This window comes from Arvicola amphibius, chromosome 18, assembly GCF_903992535.2.
Source record: "Arvicola amphibius chromosome 18, mArvAmp1.2, whole genome shotgun sequence".
NCBI classification, from domain to species: domain Eukaryota; kingdom Metazoa; phylum Chordata; class Mammalia; order Rodentia; family Cricetidae; genus Arvicola; species Arvicola amphibius.
Genome location: NC_052064.1, coordinates 720,060 through 738,461, shown reverse-complemented (window position 1 = coordinate 738,461; position 18,402 = coordinate 720,060). Strand labels below are relative to the sequence as shown.

The 18,402-nt window shown below is 40.9% G+C and overlaps 1 protein-coding gene across 2 annotated transcripts in view; it reads right to left on the bottom strand.

Annotated features, from left to right (window-relative positions):
• Cacna2d1 (calcium voltage-gated channel auxiliary subunit alpha2delta 1) overlaps positions 1 to 18,402 on the bottom strand; it is a 428,064-nt gene that overhangs the window by 327,999 nt on the left and 81,663 nt on the right. For both annotated transcript variants that reach the window (XM_038315276.1, XM_038315275.1), the window contains exon 3: positions 14,824 to 14,940. In XM_038315276.1, coding sequence (XP_038171204.1) covers positions 14,824 to 14,940 — 117 coding nt within the window. The remainder of the gene's footprint in view (positions 1 to 14,823; positions 14,941 to 18,402) is intronic.

The window sequence follows — 18,402 nt, the reverse complement described above, 5'->3', positions numbered from 1 at the left end:
CTGAGGATGGTGGAAGGAGATGCCCTCTCCACCACTGAGCAATATACAAGTGAAAGTGTTCTTTGAATCTGTCACCACTAGCCTTACAACAATACGTTAATCAGGAGAAAGTGCAGTGAGAATTGAATCTCTACCAGAGATGTCCTTGCACACACTAACAGGCCTAGGAGTCTATGTCCCTCTCACTGGATTGGGAGGGGGGGCCTCGCTCGGCACCTGTTGTTTCACCAGCTCTCCTCTTTGATCCCAAATTCCTGCCATTATATTTACTTTAAATTTAAAAAAAAAAAAATCCATGAAGATGCAACCAAAGTTTTGACCTCAGAGAGGAAATGGGGTTTGTACCTGGAGTTTTCTATTTAACATAATAAAAAAAAATGGTAGCCAACACCACAAGTGTTTCTCATTTAAGCCAGAATCTGCTTCAGAAAAATCCAATGCTCTGTGTGAAAATTCTGATAGAATTTTTTTTCATTTTCAATGGCCAAAAATATTGCCTGATGAATTTGTATCCATCTAAAATGTCAACTAGTTATTAAATGTAAAGGAAATAGTAAAAAATACACACTTTACTAAACCAAAATATACTAGGGAAATATAATAAACCTGAATAAGTAATATAAATAAAAATAGAGTATAAAGGGTAATGAGCATCACTCTACCCTCAAACAATGTGTATGACTGTGAGCAAGCAGCTCTTGAAGACTGAAGGACACATGGCCATCTCTTTGGTTATCCCAAGGACTCCCAAGTATTTCTGATATCTTAATAAACACTACTAAAACAAATGTTAGTGACAATAGCTTAATGGAAGACTTACTTTAGTTCATATTTCAAGGTTTCAATCATGTGGACTGGACCCACTGCTTCCAAACTGTGTGGTGAAGGAAAACAACACAGAAGGAAACATGGTTTAGTGAAGCTGTTCACCTAGGGAAGGCATGGAGGCTCACCCCAACTCAGGAAGGCCTGGAGGCTCACCTCAGGAAGGCCTGGAGGCTCACCTCGGGAAGGCCTGGAGGCTCACCCCAGGAGGGTTTGCAGCCTCACCTCAAGAAGGCCTGGAAGCTCACCTCAACTCAGGAAGGCCTGGAGGTTTGCCTCAGGAAGGCCTACAGGCTCACCCCAGCCTGGAGGCTCACCCCAGGAGGGTCTGCAACCTCACCTCAGGAAGGCCTGGAAGTTCACCTCAACTCAGGAAGGCCTGGAGGTTTGCCTCAGGAAGGCCTGGAGGCTCACCTCAGGAATGTCTGGAGGCTCATATCAGAAAGGCCTGCAGGCTCATCCCAGCCTGGAGTTTCACCTCAGGAAGGCTTGCAGGCTCACCCCAGCCTGGAGGCTCACCTCGGGAAGGCCTGGAGGTACAGAATGAGAGGAAGTATCCTGAGATAAGATACATCTTTCAAAATTATCCCCACCCTTGTTCCAATAATAAACTTCTTACAACCCCAGGCCCTTAATACTGTATTTGGTCTGGGTTCACTCCTTATTAAACAGAGCAAGCCCTTGACACCTAAACTAGGCTAAAAGCCAAGCAGTTGGCACTCAAGTCTTCAAGACTGACGTCTTCAGGAGATAATCTTGGACTCTAATCACAACAATAACTATATTTAGGATATAAGCAATACTGCTCAAATACCATGCCGTTAGCACCCCGAACCTGTAGTTCATCACTATAATATTTATCACTAGCATTAGCAAGAGAAATAAAAAACATCACTCTTTATCATCTATAAAATAAATTTATTTTCTTGACTTTAAAAATAAACATTTTTTTTCTCAAACACTATTACCTGAAAATATTTGTAGAGTAAGTCTATATCTAATTTGTCAAAAAAAAAAAAAAAACCAGCTAGACTCTATTCTGGGCAGTGCTGTATTTGGGGCAACGAAATAGATGGAAACGCTGACTTCACAGAACTTAAACACAATGGTCCCATGAGGCCCAAAGGAGACATTATTAGGATGGCTTTCTTGGTCACCATAGTTACACACCACCTGGACAGAACGCTTTGATTTGACAGGACACCTAAGTTTTCGCTAGCAGAAACGAGGTAGCGCATATGGCTAATAGTGAGGCAAACCACATATAGGAACCCACAGCTTGACTTCTAGGGGCATAAATGATTTCGTGACTTCATGCAATCTGGTTTGGTTACACAATCCACTGTGAAAATCAAGTGAGTTGATCTCACAAGTCCTCAAACTCCTAAAGGGGGCAAATAAAGAAACACGAAGACCTCAATGGGGATACACAGCTGGTGTTGAAATGTCTTACGACTCAATAATGATGGTAGAATTATAGGTTTCTTTGAAATTGCCCTGTCTCGTCTATAAGGTGGGGAAAGAGAACTGGGTACAGAGGAGAAACCACGTTAGGACTAGCAAAGGAGCCTAGGGATGGCTGTGGACCACAGCGCGGCTCAGTAAGTGCTAAATGTCAGTTCCCCTTTCTTTTAGTCTCTAAAATTTATTTCTTCTAGAATTTCTTCCCTAAAATTCACATTAAGCCTTCAGAAAATCTTAATTAACATAGCCCCAAGCTGGTAAGATATATATTTCATTAAGAGTACCCGAAAGAGGCACTGGTCCCAATAAACATTACAATACCTGCATAAAACACATAAAAACCCACACATACAGGAGAGAGAGAGAGAGAGAGAGAGAGAGAGAGAGAGAGAGAGAGAGAGAGAGAGAGAGAGAGAGAGTCATATACAATTAACAGAAGTAACAGAACACCGGAGGAAGAAGAATAACTTCTGGACATCTCTTCTAGCATGAGGGAAATAGATCTACAGTCTGTTTAAATTACCTTTCACTCAGCCTCCCGATTAACCGTACTTGAACAGAGATTTCACAGCGTACATTCACCATTATATACAAATGTTTCTTTCCTAAAAAGTCGTATTCACTCAGTTAAAATATGCAGTCTTGGTTGGGACTCAGAAGCCTAAGCTGATGTAGAATTCACTGGAATGAGGCAGAAGGGTCTATGCTTGAAGTCCCAGCTACTACAGAAATTGATGCTGAAAGATGACTCAAGCCAAAGAGTTCAGCCATCACCTGGACAACATGGTGAGCTCCTAGCTCTTAAAATAACATGCAAATAAATAAATGCTGATTTAAAAACTACTACCAGCTTCACACCGATTTGAAGAGGGAAACATTAGGGAGTACAGCAGATATTCACATTCATCTCAGAAGACTCCAGAGCCCATCTTGAGCCTGCTTCCCAGTTCATAAAGGGTGGTTTCTGCACTGTCCCTGTGAGAAATCCTGACATTGCAGGTTCTTTGACTAATGTTTGTGTTGATGTCCTGGAATTTATGGATGTTTAACACTGTGATGCGGCGAAGATTGGAAATAACCAAAAATAGTCCTTTTATAATTATTTAAGTTTAATACAAAGGGAGATAAGGGAACTTACAGAACCAAGGGTCCAGCGGAGTGAGCGCGGGGCAAACGAACCGGGCGCCTTCCGGCTCCCCAATCCTATTTAAGGGGCATGGCTACCCCGCTGGAGCAGCCACGCCCCTGAACGCAGGGATTGGGCCAGCTGCCCCAACATCTCCCCTTTTTTGTCTAAATAAGACAGATTCAGAAACCAAATACAACTATATACAATGGGAACTGATCATATAAAATTACAAAAAGTAAACAATATCAGGCGAGAAGTATATAACGAAGAATTTTTCTAATCACTCTACTTTGAGAAGTCTAAATAATCTAGAAGGTAGCTACCATTATCTAATCTTCAACCCCATCAAAGATCTGAGAAGGAGAGTAAAATTACCAAAGCAACCAGGAAGCACAAACGAGAAACTTCCAAAATGTGCAACAGAAGACAGAGACAATTGACTACCTGGGCAACCACACGAAGTCTTGATAGCAATGTTGAGGCAACCAACTTTGGCTGAGGCCTGAAAAAAACCTGACATACCATTATACAATGGCAAGGAACCTTTAGTAGAACTATCCTATCCTGTCTTGGCAAGATAAGACAATTCTGTTTTATCCACTTATGGATATTTTGTACTTTAGTCAGTAATGGAGGTATGGGCTTTTCTTTGCCCCAAGGCCAGTTCTGCCAAGTAGAAGACAAACTCCCAGTGGAGTGTCTTTGGTGCTCAACGTTCTCTCGGGAGTAGAGCATTGTTGTCAGGAGTGATAGTGTCTCAAAAATATAAAACTGTAGGTTAGATTAAAGGCCATGTTCTACAGTTCTTCAAAGAGGTTGAAGATTATGCTATCTATACTAAATACAACCTCTATGTGTCTAAAAAACCTGATTGTCCTAAATATAAATATGACCAACATATAATTCTCAACATTTATGTAACTGTATGACTAATAGAATAGACGACTGTGCAAAAAATGAAGACAATGATTTTCAAATGTAAACAGGGTCCTTACATAAATAATATCTGAGGTAGAAATGTACAGTGCAATATGGTAAACAATGTCATTACATAAATAATATCAGAGGTAGAGATGTACATTGCAATATAGTAAACAATGTCAATATAACAATTGTTTCAAACAGAGGTGGTATCATACTCTCATATAATGTTCAATATATCAATATACAAGAATCAACACTCATATAGTTTTTTTTTTAAAAAAAAGAAAAACAATAACTCACAAAAATCAATTATTCCTTGGGCGCCAGATGATGCGGCGAAGATTGGAAATAACCAAAAATAGTCCTTTTATAATTATTTAAGTTTAATACAAAGGGAGATAAGGGAACTTACAGAACCAAGGGTCCAGCGGAGTGAGCGCGGGGCAAACGAACCGGGCGCCTTCCGGCTCCCCAATCCTATTTAAGGGGCATGGCTACCCCGCTGGAGCAGCCACGCCCCTGAACGCAGGGATTGGGCCAGCTGCCCCAACAACACTGTCCCTCTCTTAGGGTGTTTTCCTGGATCATTTAGTTTTACCCAAGACATTGAATGGCCACACCTGTAGCTTCACACCCTCGTTCCTCAGTTCCTAGCTGACGTGGGACTTTCAACTTCACTTAGCTGAACCTCTTTTGTCCTGGCATGAAACACTGTTAGATGGCGTTCCAGAACATATCTAGTCATGAGCATCTCTTCTTCCCAGGTTTGCATGGAAGTCTGAGCTCAGGTGACTCTCCCTTCATTGTGAGGAAGCCTGGAGCTCCATGGATCTCCATTCATTGTGAGGAAGCCTGCACTCCCTGGACCTTCCCTCAGCTGTGAGGAAGCCTGCACTCCCTGGACCTTCCCTCAGCTGTGAGGAAGCCCGCACCAGGTGGACTCTCCCCTCAGCTGTAAGGAAGCCCTCACAGGGTGGATTCCACCCCTCAGCTGTGAGGAGGCCCTCACTGGGTGGACTCCACCCCTCAACTGTGAGGAGGCCCTCACTGGGTGGACTCCTCCCCTCAACTGTGAGGAATCCGGCACCAGGTGTGCTCTCCCCTCAGCTGTGAGGAAGCCCTCACCAGGTGGACTCTCCCCTCAGCTGTGAGGAAGCCCTCACCAGGTGGACTCTCCCCTCAGCTGTGAGGAAGCCCTCACCAGGTGGACTCTCCCCTCAGCTGTGGGGAAGCCTTCAGCAGGTGGACTCTCCCCTCAGCTGTGAGGAGGCCCTCACTGGGTGGGCTCTCCCCTCAGCTGTGAGAAAGTCTGCACTGGGTGGTCTCCTCCCCTCATTGTGAAGAAGCCTGCATTCAGCGGACTCTCTTCTGAGCTGTGAGGCAGTGTGCACTCTGTGAACTGGACCCTCAGCTGTGAGGAAGCATTACTTAGTGGAGTCTCCCCTCAGTTATCTGTCAATAAGCAGGAAAACTAACCTGGAGCTTCACTTTTAGCTTTGATAGGCATGCACTGAATCAAAATATGTAAAAGTAGTTTGCTTGCATTTTTAAATCATGAACTTGGACATCCTAGCTTTCTGAGTCATTTTCTCAAAGACATTCAAGATAAAGCCATATTTCACATTTTTTCTCAGAGGAATCTTTCTCTTGGTCTCTTGAATGTGGATAGGTTTAAACACTGAGGAAAGATTTTAAACCAAGATCTAAAATACACATGCATGTATATATAGATATACATATACATATACACACACACATATATGTATATATGTACAAAGAGAATTTGGGGGCTCCTCTGAAACCCTTATGTTTCTCTTTCCTCTTTTACAATGTTAGTAAAATACAGCAGTATTTTTATTAGTCATTTAAATTATAACTGGCAGACTCCTTGCACCTTCATTTTGACTTTATACTCCCAATCTTTAGCCCCAGTCCTCAGCATCTGCAAATCTACTTTTTTATGCTCCAGCTACCTGAACCGCCCATACTCCCAGAAATAACTCTTGACCCACATTCTTGTAAGAAGCACAGACCGAGGCGCAATCGCATCTCTGGACTACTCTTTTCTGAGTGAAAAGACATCTGTTCTAGGCCCTCAGGGGAAAGGTCTTACCACGATCAGCACCCGAGGAGGGATCTAAAGAACCTAAGATGAGCTGAAAGGAAGAGTTGCATGGCCCCAGCTACAAGGTGATACAACATGGACCCGAGGGTGACCTCCTGTGGGTTGGACATCAACAATGGCGATGTAATATGGCTACTTCTGTGCAGGTAGTATGGGACGGTGTGCCTCCTTAGATAGTTGTCCCTACTACACGTGATAAGGCATGTAGAAACATGAGAAGCTGCATTATCTGTGGGAAGAATCCAAGGGTGGCCATTTTCCTCTATGCAATCTGGGGTATAATGCTAACTTGTTGATGGAGACCTACCAAGGAAGTCTAGGGACATCCCCAAATGGCAGGTAGAGTACAGACTGCAGCCTCTGAAAGAAGCATGGAATGCTTTAGGAGCTGATTATAATAATAGTTGCATGGCCTGCGCAACCTGCACAGGAACTGATGTCAAACAGTCCACTCAGAAATTTTCTTCCCATGTAAGGAAGCAATGACAATGGGAAAAAGACATATGGATGCTATACTCGGAATCTTCTGATCTACCAGGAAAGGTAGGAAACAACAGAGATGAGATGGTGTTGTGGGAATTCATTCCGCCAATAGCCTTTCAGATACCAACCCACTAGGGTGTGGTCTGAGATTCTAGACACAGACAGGAGTGTGATCAGCCATTCTTTTCCTTTCACTTGGTTGGTAGTAGAAGATTGGTTTGCAGCTGCCAGTGCCCACAGAGCAGAGGAACACGGAGGCTTTCTTATTTTGAGTATTCCCCAATAAACACTGGTTATCCTTTATTGAGGTCTCTCGTGGACCTCCTTTAACTATGCTACAGGATGGAGGGGTTTTCTTGCCATTTTCTTAGAGCTGACAGAGCACTTAGTAAAAAGAGGGAAAATTAGATTTTTTTCTAACAAGTCCTTACTGGTATCCAACAACTTGAGTCTCCTGGGACTTGAAAAATGAGCAGGAAGAAAGTTCTAGAAGTGACAGAAAATACCCCCCAAACCTGGCCATTAATGGAGGAGAAAATGGATGATTCGGCTCATAGATATGGGTTTTAATAATGGCTCAGTTGAAAAAACATATTGAAAGAATACTTTATATCTAGATTGCTTAGATTGGGAGAGACTAAATTTATGATTACTAGTGATAGTACTATTATTATCAGGGGAAGAGCTCATGTGACATTGCAGGCATTTAAAGACGGAGGACAACTTTGTGAAGCTGATTCTAACCTTTCACCTTTATGAGAGTTCTTGGGGTCAGATGCATGATAAGTTCTTTCCCCACTGAGCCATCTCACCAGCTCTGGAAAACATTCAGCAAGAAGCTAAAGTCTCCACAGCTTCGTTCATGAAGCTGCACAATAGTGTTGGATGGCAGAACAATTCAGCTGTATTACTATTTAACCTTCCTTGAGACAAAGACACTGCGAACTAAAGCCACCCCAGAAAAATCAGCCCCTGATGTATACGCTCATATAAGCCATTGGGAGCCCTATGCTATTACCAGGTACGGGTCCCCATGAATCTCACTGTCTGGAAGAGAATATGAAGAACATGTATTACTGAGAAAATTTGGTGTGATCAAAATGGTGTTTGATGTCCAGTAGGCTGGGATGGTTAAAACTGGGTTCACATTAGATCTTATAAAGAAATTAAACCACAGGGGACCTTGGTAGTGGTATGGGGCTTTATTGCCTTTGACAAACCCCACGACAAAATGAAGTCCTCACAAGGTAAGCGAGGCCCTGGTAGCGCTGAGTGACAGAGTCGCATGTGAATTTATCAAATCAGCAGGGTTTGAAAGAAAGTCACTCAAATAAAGTGTGGCAATTTATGTGAGACAGTTTTTAAAGAAAATGCTAACAGTCACCTTTATTGCTTTTGAGCATAAGAAAGGCATTAAATAAAGCCATAGAAATGTTTATAAAATGAATGAAAGAAGTAAAAAAATGGCACAGTAGTGTAGGTGAAAAGATGACGCCTTTCATGGGGTGGGCAACAACCTACGAAAATGTTATACATACGTATACACATAACTACACACACATACATATATACATACACACATATCTACACACACATATATACACGCATATGTACTTACACACATATATACATACACATATATACACATACACACACATATATACGTATATGTACATACATATATACACACATATATATACATACACACACACATATATATACATGCACACATATACATGCATACACACAGAGCTATATATGGCAATAGCTCTCATCCACAACACTTCACAGAACTGATTCAAGTAATAAGATACGTCTTGCTGTATTTGAACTTGTTAGGATGGTTTTTAACACAGCTGACTTGTTGGCCAGAAAGGCATTTCAGGCACCCCACATAATACTATTGCTTTCATGCCAAAACCAGATAGTGAGACCCTACTTCTGAATACACTGCAAACTTCTGTCTGCAGATGTAAAACTTATGCTGTAACGCAGATGAAAGCTCACTGCCTGCTTGCTGGATTGGAAGCATCATAGCTGCTAAGCAGGGTGCTGGGAGAGAATTGTTTCCATAAGGTTTGCTCAGTTAGGCAAGAGATACCGACTTGTACAATAGTGGCACGCCAATTAAGTGCAACCAACTGCTTTCTGATTGAATTTAAGACCTAGAATGCTAAATTTGGTACAGTGTAGATACAACTTTCATTGTTTTCTTACAAAAAAAATGTGAAGTGCCTATCAGTGTTTTTTAAATATTTCTGTTTACAACCACAGATTAATACTGCTATCATCACTGGTCCTAAAGGAAATTGTTTTGGCAGTAGACAGTGCTTACTGTAGAGAAGCACTACAGTATTATTAGTCAACCTCCTGAGAATGAGTAAGTGTTACTGTGACATTGTAGGGAAGCATCCAGCCATATATGGGAGAGAATAATTAGACATCCATATTGTACATAACACGGTGGAGAGCAAAGGAAAGACAGTGGAAGAGTTAGATGAAGGAGTGGAGCCTGGTGTCGCTATTTCCTTCCAGATTGTAACATCCCATCATGAAGCGGGGTGGAGGAGGCCCAGAGATGAAGTTAAAGTTATAAGAATCCACATGAATGTTAAAAGGTTCATCGCGTCCTTCTATGAGATTATATAAGCAATGAACAAATTGCTGGGGTAGATAATACTCTTCAGTGGAACTTTAATGAAGAACAAGCACGAGAATTCTACTGATTAAACTGTCATGACTCATCACCCATTATGGGATGAGCTGTTCAGTGATGCAGTATGCTGAGTCACCCAGGCTCACTGAGTAACACAAAATGTTCATGCAGGAGACTAGACTTGGATGGAATCCTTTCATCTGACCCTTGCTCTAGGATTACACTGAGTGAAGATGTTTCTGTTTCACCTCACCTGCCTAAGGCACCTCCTGATTGGTTTAATAAAGAGCTGAATGGCCAACAGCTAAGCAGGAGAGAATTTGTAGGACATCCAAGGAGTAAGATAAACTCACGGGAAGAATCTGATTGGCAGGAGATTCGCCAGCCAGATGCAGAGGAAGTTCAACATACTATACTGAGTAAAGGTAACAAGCCATATGGCAGAACATAGATTAATATAAACAGGTTAATTTAAGTTCTAAGAGCTAGTTGGGAACAAGCTTAAGCTAAAGTCAAGCTTTCAAAATTAATAATAAGTCTCTATGTCATTATTTGGGATGTGGTGGTCCAAAGAAAGACCCGCAACAGACTGTTGCTGATGCCGTAGATGGAGTGGAATGTAGGTTTGTTTGCATCTCCACAGCACAAACAATACAATAACATGTAAGAAATGTAAAAGTATTAGCTCAAAACATATAGTCAAACTGTTTGGTCAGATGATAATCTAGGCCTTCCAGAAGCAAACCAACAGGACAATTTCATAGTGAGTTAAAAATATTTATCATTTTCATCTTCAACTCTTAAGTTGAATTTAGAAGTAGAGCAAATTACAGTATTTAAAGCATCATAATAAATTGGAACCATTTAAATTACAGTTACTGGAACAAGAAGAGGGAGAAAGTATGTGACATAATTGTTTTAAGTGTCAAATGTGAAAAAGAATTGTTTATTATAACTTTGGTCCTATCTTCTCTTAACAAAATGCCTAGAGACCTTTCTTTTTCAAGCAGATTCCTTGACTCTGCCAGCTGTAGAACAAAGAAACCAATGATTTCATTTACATCCACCTCTCAGGGGTGGACTGTTCTGTCCAAAAGCTTTCTCCGTTGAATTCTCATTACCACCTGCAGAGATTTCAGCGAGTTCATGCTAATAGCAACACTAAATGAGTAGTTCACTTTTACCCCTGAACATCATTAGATCCAAGGTTGTGTTAGAAGTAATCCAATTATCAGTAAAATCATATTGATGCAACTTCCAAGACATTTCTGAAGAACATTTTACAAGAAAAAATTAGCCATAACACATATAAATCTTAGAAATAAGATGACTGAACTTTCAGTGAAGGCATAGAAGGTTAAAATAGGGCATCTCTAGGGACAGGACACACATAAGAATCTAATCCAAATGGAGGTTGGCAATTGTGGCCTGGCTTTAGAGCTCTCAAATCCCTTCTCCCAAGTAAAAAATACAACTACAAGTTCAACAAGTGTACTTAGTTTTCTTTCCCCCTTTTCTGTTCTGCACTTCTTCAGATAAAGGATAGAGTTGTTCAGTGCATAAAGCCATGTCAGATGTCAGAAACACCTGGATTTGCCCTCTCTCCTCCTCTGACAGCTCAATTGGCTTCGTAAAGGGCATAGCAGCACCACCTGGAAGCTTCTTAGACCTGTATCCCCAGCTTGGTCTACTCATCCATGATGCGTGTGCATATTAAAGTCCAAAAGCACTGCATACAGTACTTGTTAGGTGTATCTCCCTGGGCCAGCATCCAGAGCTCTAAAAGATCCAGCCTCTACATTAAAAAGTGAGTCCAGTAATAGCATCTACACCACAGCGCTACTGTGAGAAGTCACTAGCCCATTCAAGTTAGTAAACAGCATTCGATCAAGCCAAGCCGATATTAAGTTCTATCATCTACCTCTTACTTGCTCATTCGTGATTTTCTACTATGTTTTGTATAAAAGTCTGTAAGTACAACATCCAGGTAAATAAAGCTGCCTGAATCTAGATGCCTCCTTTCCCACAGCCTACTGCAAAAACAGAAGAAAATTGAAGACGGCCATCATGCATTCATTCGCAGCATAGCACAGCACCTGTGTTTCCGCTAACTTCAAAGTATTTCCCTATGAAATTATCTTTCCTATTTTTATTGAGTCAAATAAGTTAAATGGAGAAGTTAGCATGAAAACGTACATGAGCCTGTCTCCCAGGCGTAACGAATTCTATCGAATTACTTGCCGTGACGCATGTGCTCTGTTGTCATGCAGGTAATATTGCCACTTACCCCCCACAGAATTCAAACCACAAAACAGGTGGCTTTAACTTCAGCCAGAGGTCAGTCTGATTAAGACATGATGAATTCGACTCCATTCAACAGTATTTTATAAATATTAGGATCTTAAGCACTTAAGTAGGAAGTGCCTTAATGCTATGAAAGTTTAGTTCACAAACATTTACATCTCTAAGTGTTTCTAAATAATATTAATCTCAAGAAATTTGAAGATAACAAGATTTTAACAAGTTTATCTTACCATGGATAAACTTGCTATATATTTTAAATTATAATAAATATTGAACTAATAATTTGATAAACCAGATACAACAGTAGATATTCCTACTACATTACATCAAGGTCAGATTGTAGATGCCTTAAGAGCCATAACCAAAGGACTTATCAGTATCTAAGAATGCACATAAAAATTTGAAGGCCAAGATAAGTTTGGAGATATAAAGTATTTTTCCAAGTTTTCTAAATCAATAATAATAACAAAAACAAAATCCCAGTGTAGATTTCACAGATTAATTATATACTGAACCTATATTATTTAACTTAAAAAAAGAAGTACCAGAAGCCTGAATGTACTTCTTTTAAAATACAGATGGTAGAAGACACAGGCTACTTAGCACAGTGGACAGAAGTTAATAAAGGAAGGGAAATTGCACAATAAATGGTCATGGAAAAATTGGTTGGAAAAAAGTTAATTTAAGTTGAAGCCTGAAATTATATACCAAACATGCTGCAGATGTATTAAACAGTTGAATATGAACAACAAAACTTAGGAACCTTAGGATTGATGATATTTTATGATTGTGTATATGATTTAATAGTAATGGAAGTCTTCTTAAAACAGAACACTCAGAATAACAAGTGATAGGAAGTTGGCTTTGACAACATCAAAATGAAGAATTTGTCAAAATACACAACAAAGGCAATTAAAAAGCCACAAACAAAACTTAAATTAACATAACACCAAGCTGACATAGCAACACGAACTGATCGCCTGTAATCAATGAAAAGAAGACAAATGTGTAATTGCTATAAAGAGACTTTCTGCGGAGAGCAGAGGATGGTGACCAAGCGCACACCTCTCCAGACTGCTCACAAAGACCAGAGGATGGTGACCGAGCCCACACCTCTCCAGACTGCTCACGGGGACCAGAGGATGGTGACGGAGCCCACACCTCTCCAGACTGCTCACGGGGACCAGAGGATGGTGACCGAGCCCACACCTCTCCAGACTGAAAGGATTCCCCTCCAGAAATCAGCAGCGGTACATGTCATCTTACAGTCATTTATTGCCAGATAATTAGGAACTCTGACACTGTTGCGCATGTTCAGAGTATGAACTAAGAAGACCTTAGATATCCCAAGTAGAGAACTAAGCAGACAAAACGTTTGGGGGAAACAGCTATCATAGTTATATGAAGTGCTTTTGTGAAGGAACCTTTGTCTGGCAATTCTACTACCCTGGACTGAATCTTTGATGCTCCTAGATAGTATCTAACTGTGAATATAACATCCTTTCTTATCTTCGGTTTTATTCTCCATGGTGTCCATGACCTATGTCCATACACAGCCTGAAAACGGTAACAGTAAAACTCCACAGATGAGCACTCCACACATTTTAACGTTCATGCCATCCTGAACTCCACGCCGAAACCTCACTCCACACTGCCCAGAACAGGAGTCAGCCTGTGGAGGTGGAGATTTCCACACCACATGAGCAATCTTTCATGTGGGCATTTAGTATAGCAGCCTCCGCAGTTATCGCGAGATCACGACGGCGCTGTTCTTACAGCCTGCAACAGCGCATTCACCTCATCTTACCACCGAGCCGTGCGTCGTCGTAACTCGTCACACGACAGGTGGACACAGTTAAGCAAGATGTTTGGAGACAACTTTTATTAGTTTGCTATAATTTCATTAGTCATAATTGTTATTAATCTTATATCTTGGCTTATGACTAAGACTTGATCATTGGGGAAAATACAGTATAAGGAGATGGATGAAGTCTGCACTGACCTATCAGAGATAGAACGTAGCTGTTAAAGCTGGATTCGTACAGATTAGTACAGTATCTGTTCCCTGTCGTTGATTGGGAAACAGTAGAGTATGGAGAACACCTGTGGATCGTTCGCATTGTCTTAGGTGCTGTTATTAACTCAGAGATGATTTCAAGAATTCAGAAAGATGCATGTAGGTTACATGGAAATATTCTACCACTTTACACACAGAGAACTGTGACTCGCCCTACTGGGGCAGATTCAACCTAATCTCCCATGGACACGCAAAGACGATAGTTTATGATTCAACACTGCGCACAACCTCAGTCCTCCACTAAATGATATCTGGAGATGCGGAACTGGAATTATTTATAAATTAAAGGTAAATGAAAGTCAGTGAACCATGCAAACACAGTCTGGGTGAAGAAAAGCAAGCCTCTGAAGGCTACAATTTAAAATCAGCAAAATTTTAAAGATTGTATAGCAAAGCAGGGGGAAGAGGAAGAACTTTTTTTTAAGTCGGAAATCGTTAACCAATTATCTGGCAGAGTGGACACTTTGGTAGGAATGTGGAATTATGGACTTGGAGAGCATTACGGTTTAGGTACTAGCAATAATAATGAGGTTATGTTTTAGAATAGGTTAAAACATGTTCAATAGATTATAATGTATACGTAGGTATAAATTTGCATGCATCAGTGAAATCTACATCTCTGATGAAAGAAAATGGTAATCTAATAAAAATGAAGTAACGTGTAGAAGAAAATTATCTGTTTGCTAAGGTTTCGCATTGATTACATGAACTCATTAGTTGAACACGGCTACAAGGAGAAAATCGTAAACCAAATAAAATGCTCCAACCCAGCAAGAACCTTAAATAATACACAGTCAACAGGAATGGCCGAGAGAGAAAGAGCAAGCTGAACTCACCACCAGGGCTTTAGATCGGTTGCTCAGGAGTTTCTCGATGTCTCTGGCCGCGATTTCCACCAGCTGGCGTGCATTATTTGGCTCCACAGTATACATCTCCTGGTATTTTTCATAAATCTGTGTCAAATGAAAAGAAGACAGGAGCAAGGACTGGTTGTTTTTTTTTTATTTTTGGTTTGCAAATTCACATTATAATATGTTTGAAATCAAAAAACAAATAATTAGAGAGACCTTCCCCTTTTTTTCATCATGACTGATTTAGAGTTCGTACATACCCCAGGAAAACATATGGAAATAAATGTAAATTTTCTGTAAGACTACTAGCTTGCAAAAATAATAGGTCAGGCAACTAATTATAAAACATGAGTCATAACAGTCCACATGCATACGGCGGGGGGTGAAGCTTTCCTGACAGCCCAACGTCAAAACTGGATATTAATTTTCACCCTTACTTTAAAAAAGGTAGGCACCCAGGGAAATAAAGAGAAAGCCATACACCGGGGATTAAACATGGCAAATGTGTATGAACAAGACCAGATGGATGGATTATGGGGTCTCCCTGCCATTCTCTCCTTCTGTGGCTAGGGAGGATAAGTTTACTCCTTATGCGTACAAAGATATGAGAGCAGTAATGAGAGACAGAGACGGCAGTAGCAGTACACGGAAGTGAACAGAGACCCTGAGACAGTTCACATCAGAAGGTTGAGAAGTTGAAAGCATTGGAGTCTATGTTAAAGTTGAGGATAGCTTTGCGATGGTTTTCTGCTTATCATATTAAATATGGGCATTTTTCTATTTGAGTATTTTGTTATTTAAATCACAGAATAAACCACGCCAAAGTTGATGTAGTACATAGAATTGAGACCCTAGCTCATTTCCGGGTCATCCTGGTGTATGTAGAAGGATTTCCCTCCAGTGGTATAGGCAGCATCTGGTTCACAAAACCTGTCCACGCCCAGCAGGAGAGGAGAAACTGGGAGGGGCTGAGGTGTGGGGAGGGGGAGGGGCGGGCAGTGGCTGTGTTTGGCTGGAGGTCTGATCTGAGAAGGAAATCCCCTATGCACTGACCAGATGGGGCTCACACGCATGACTAAACCGTCTTTAAAGCCAGGGCCTGGCAGCTTTTTATTGCCTTGTAAAAGTGAATCCAGGCATACATCAGAACCAGTGCCACTTGCTTTTGTTCTGGCATCGGTACGGCTTTACGGGTTCTAAAGCCTGGCCCCAGCTGAGCACAGAAGCCAAGTGGCGAATGGTCGCTTCAACTGGATACAAATTCAGACGTGTGTCTATCAAAGACGATGTTAGTTCTCAATGAGGGGACACACACACACACACACACACACACACACACACATATATATACATACATGCATTTATTATATATACACTTTGGGGTGTGGAAAATGCTAAAGATTGATCTTAGGGAATACCCATGTCCTCACACACATTCAAGCACATACGCACACACATACACTTTGGGGCATGAAAAGTGCTAACGTTCCATTTCAGGGAGATACCATGTTAGGAGAGCCCTCAGCCATTGAAACACATCCCTATGTCCCTATGTCTATGTATTTTAGGACATTACTTGCTAACTGGTGTTTTTAAGGACTTAAATTACCATGTGCTCTTTAAATAACCAATTTCTGTGAACTCTGAAGACTTTTGAATACTGACCTTGCAGATTTTCATCCAAACTATTATAGGAGCTTTAGTTTTGTGATTTAAAAGAAACAGCTCCTGATTGGTCCCCCCCCTCAAGTCTCCTGCATATCACCAGATGGCTTTTGCTTTTATTGGATGGATTATCGCATCCTGTCTTAAACACTTCAGCTCTCCTTGAAGATTTCCACCCAACATGAACCTCTTTTATTTTGGACTAAAATGAGGTTTTAGAAAATCAGTACTTGCATTGATTAATTGATTCAAGTTACAAATAGATAAACCCCGTCATCTTTTTAATTAATCCAGGACAGTTAGTTCTGCAGAAAGGACACTAGGGCTAATTGATGTGAAATGTACAGACGCCTGTATCGTTAGTTTCTTGTGCATTTCTCTACAAAGCATATCCTCCCTGTGGTGTAGGGAGTGTAAATTATGCCCCACAACTGCTGGAGATGGACTCAGACGTACATTTACTAAGTCACAGCATGTGCCAGACATGTCGCTAGGTGTCCTGAAAAATGAATGGATTGTAAACTAATTTCTTTCAAATATGTATATATTATGACATATGTGTGTGTGTGTGTTTAGTAAATTTTCATTCTGGCATTATTATTAAACACTTAAGAAATACTATAGTTTGAATATTGGCTGTCCCTCATTTGCTCATGTGTTTAAAGTGATACAATTTGGAGGTACTGGAACTTTTGGGGGGTGTGGGACCTATTGGAAGCTTAGATTGGGGGGAAAGGCTCTTGAGGGGAAGTGGGAGCCACAGCATCCTTGCTACTTTTCTCTTTTGCTCTCTGAGCGTGGAGTTAGCGCTTTCGCTCTGCGGCCCTCTGCAACCATGACGCGCTTGCCCGCCATGGACCAGAGCAATTATCGCATTAGGCCACTCGCTCACGGACCAGTACCTCTACTGAGTCAGAACAAACCTTTTCACATAATTGCTTCAAATATTTCATATAGTATCGAAAGCTGGCTAACACAAAAAGTAAAGCTAAAATCTCCATAACGCTTAAATACAACAAGTTAAAGGAAGCTTAAATATGTAAAGCCAGGGTAAATACCTGAGCATACTGTTTTACAGGGAAAAGGAAAATTGAAATAGTGTGGAAGTCAAGAAAGTGAGTTGATTTTATAAAAAACACCCACTGAAAGGTCCGTCTTCAGCTTTACGGTTTTAAAAAACATGATAGTAATCATCAGAGATACTTGGGAATCCTTTTTCCTCTTTTTTTTCTTTTTTGTTTTGTTTTGTTGTTTTGTTTTTCAGGACAGGGTTTCTCTGTGTAACAGTTCTAGCTGTCCTAGAACTCACTCTGTAGACCACAATGACCTCGAACTCAAAGAGCTCTGCCTGCCTCTGCTTCCTGGGTGTCCCATTAAAGACTACCACTGCCGGCGACATTGGGGAATCTTACCAAAGTTTCCAATATATATGAAGAAAACAGTTTGTAGATTGGATTGCAAACTGAGTTTTACTATGGTATCCACGCACAATGTAAGCACCTTGAGATTCCCATCACTAACATAATCTAGATTTCTATAATCTTAACATGTTAACTTGCCACTATTTAAAACATGGTCTAAAGATCTTTGCCTCTTAATTTGCTCCCTTTCCTGAAACTTTAAATGACTGTCTTCCATGTCATTTATCCAGCTTTCTCTTTTAAGGAAGAGAGCATGAATTGGTTAAGTAGTACGAGTTTTTGTAGCTACACAGAGCTGCAGGAGAGTCGCGCCAGCACCTCACGTGCTATGTGATATTGGCTTCCGTTTTTCTACTACAAAGAATGTAGAGCATACAGAGAACTCAAGGCAAGACGTGCATCTGTATCATGACACGCTAAAATGCCTCGGTATTTTATAGAGCAATTCCTCCGAAGCCACACCTGATGTGGCCTTGGC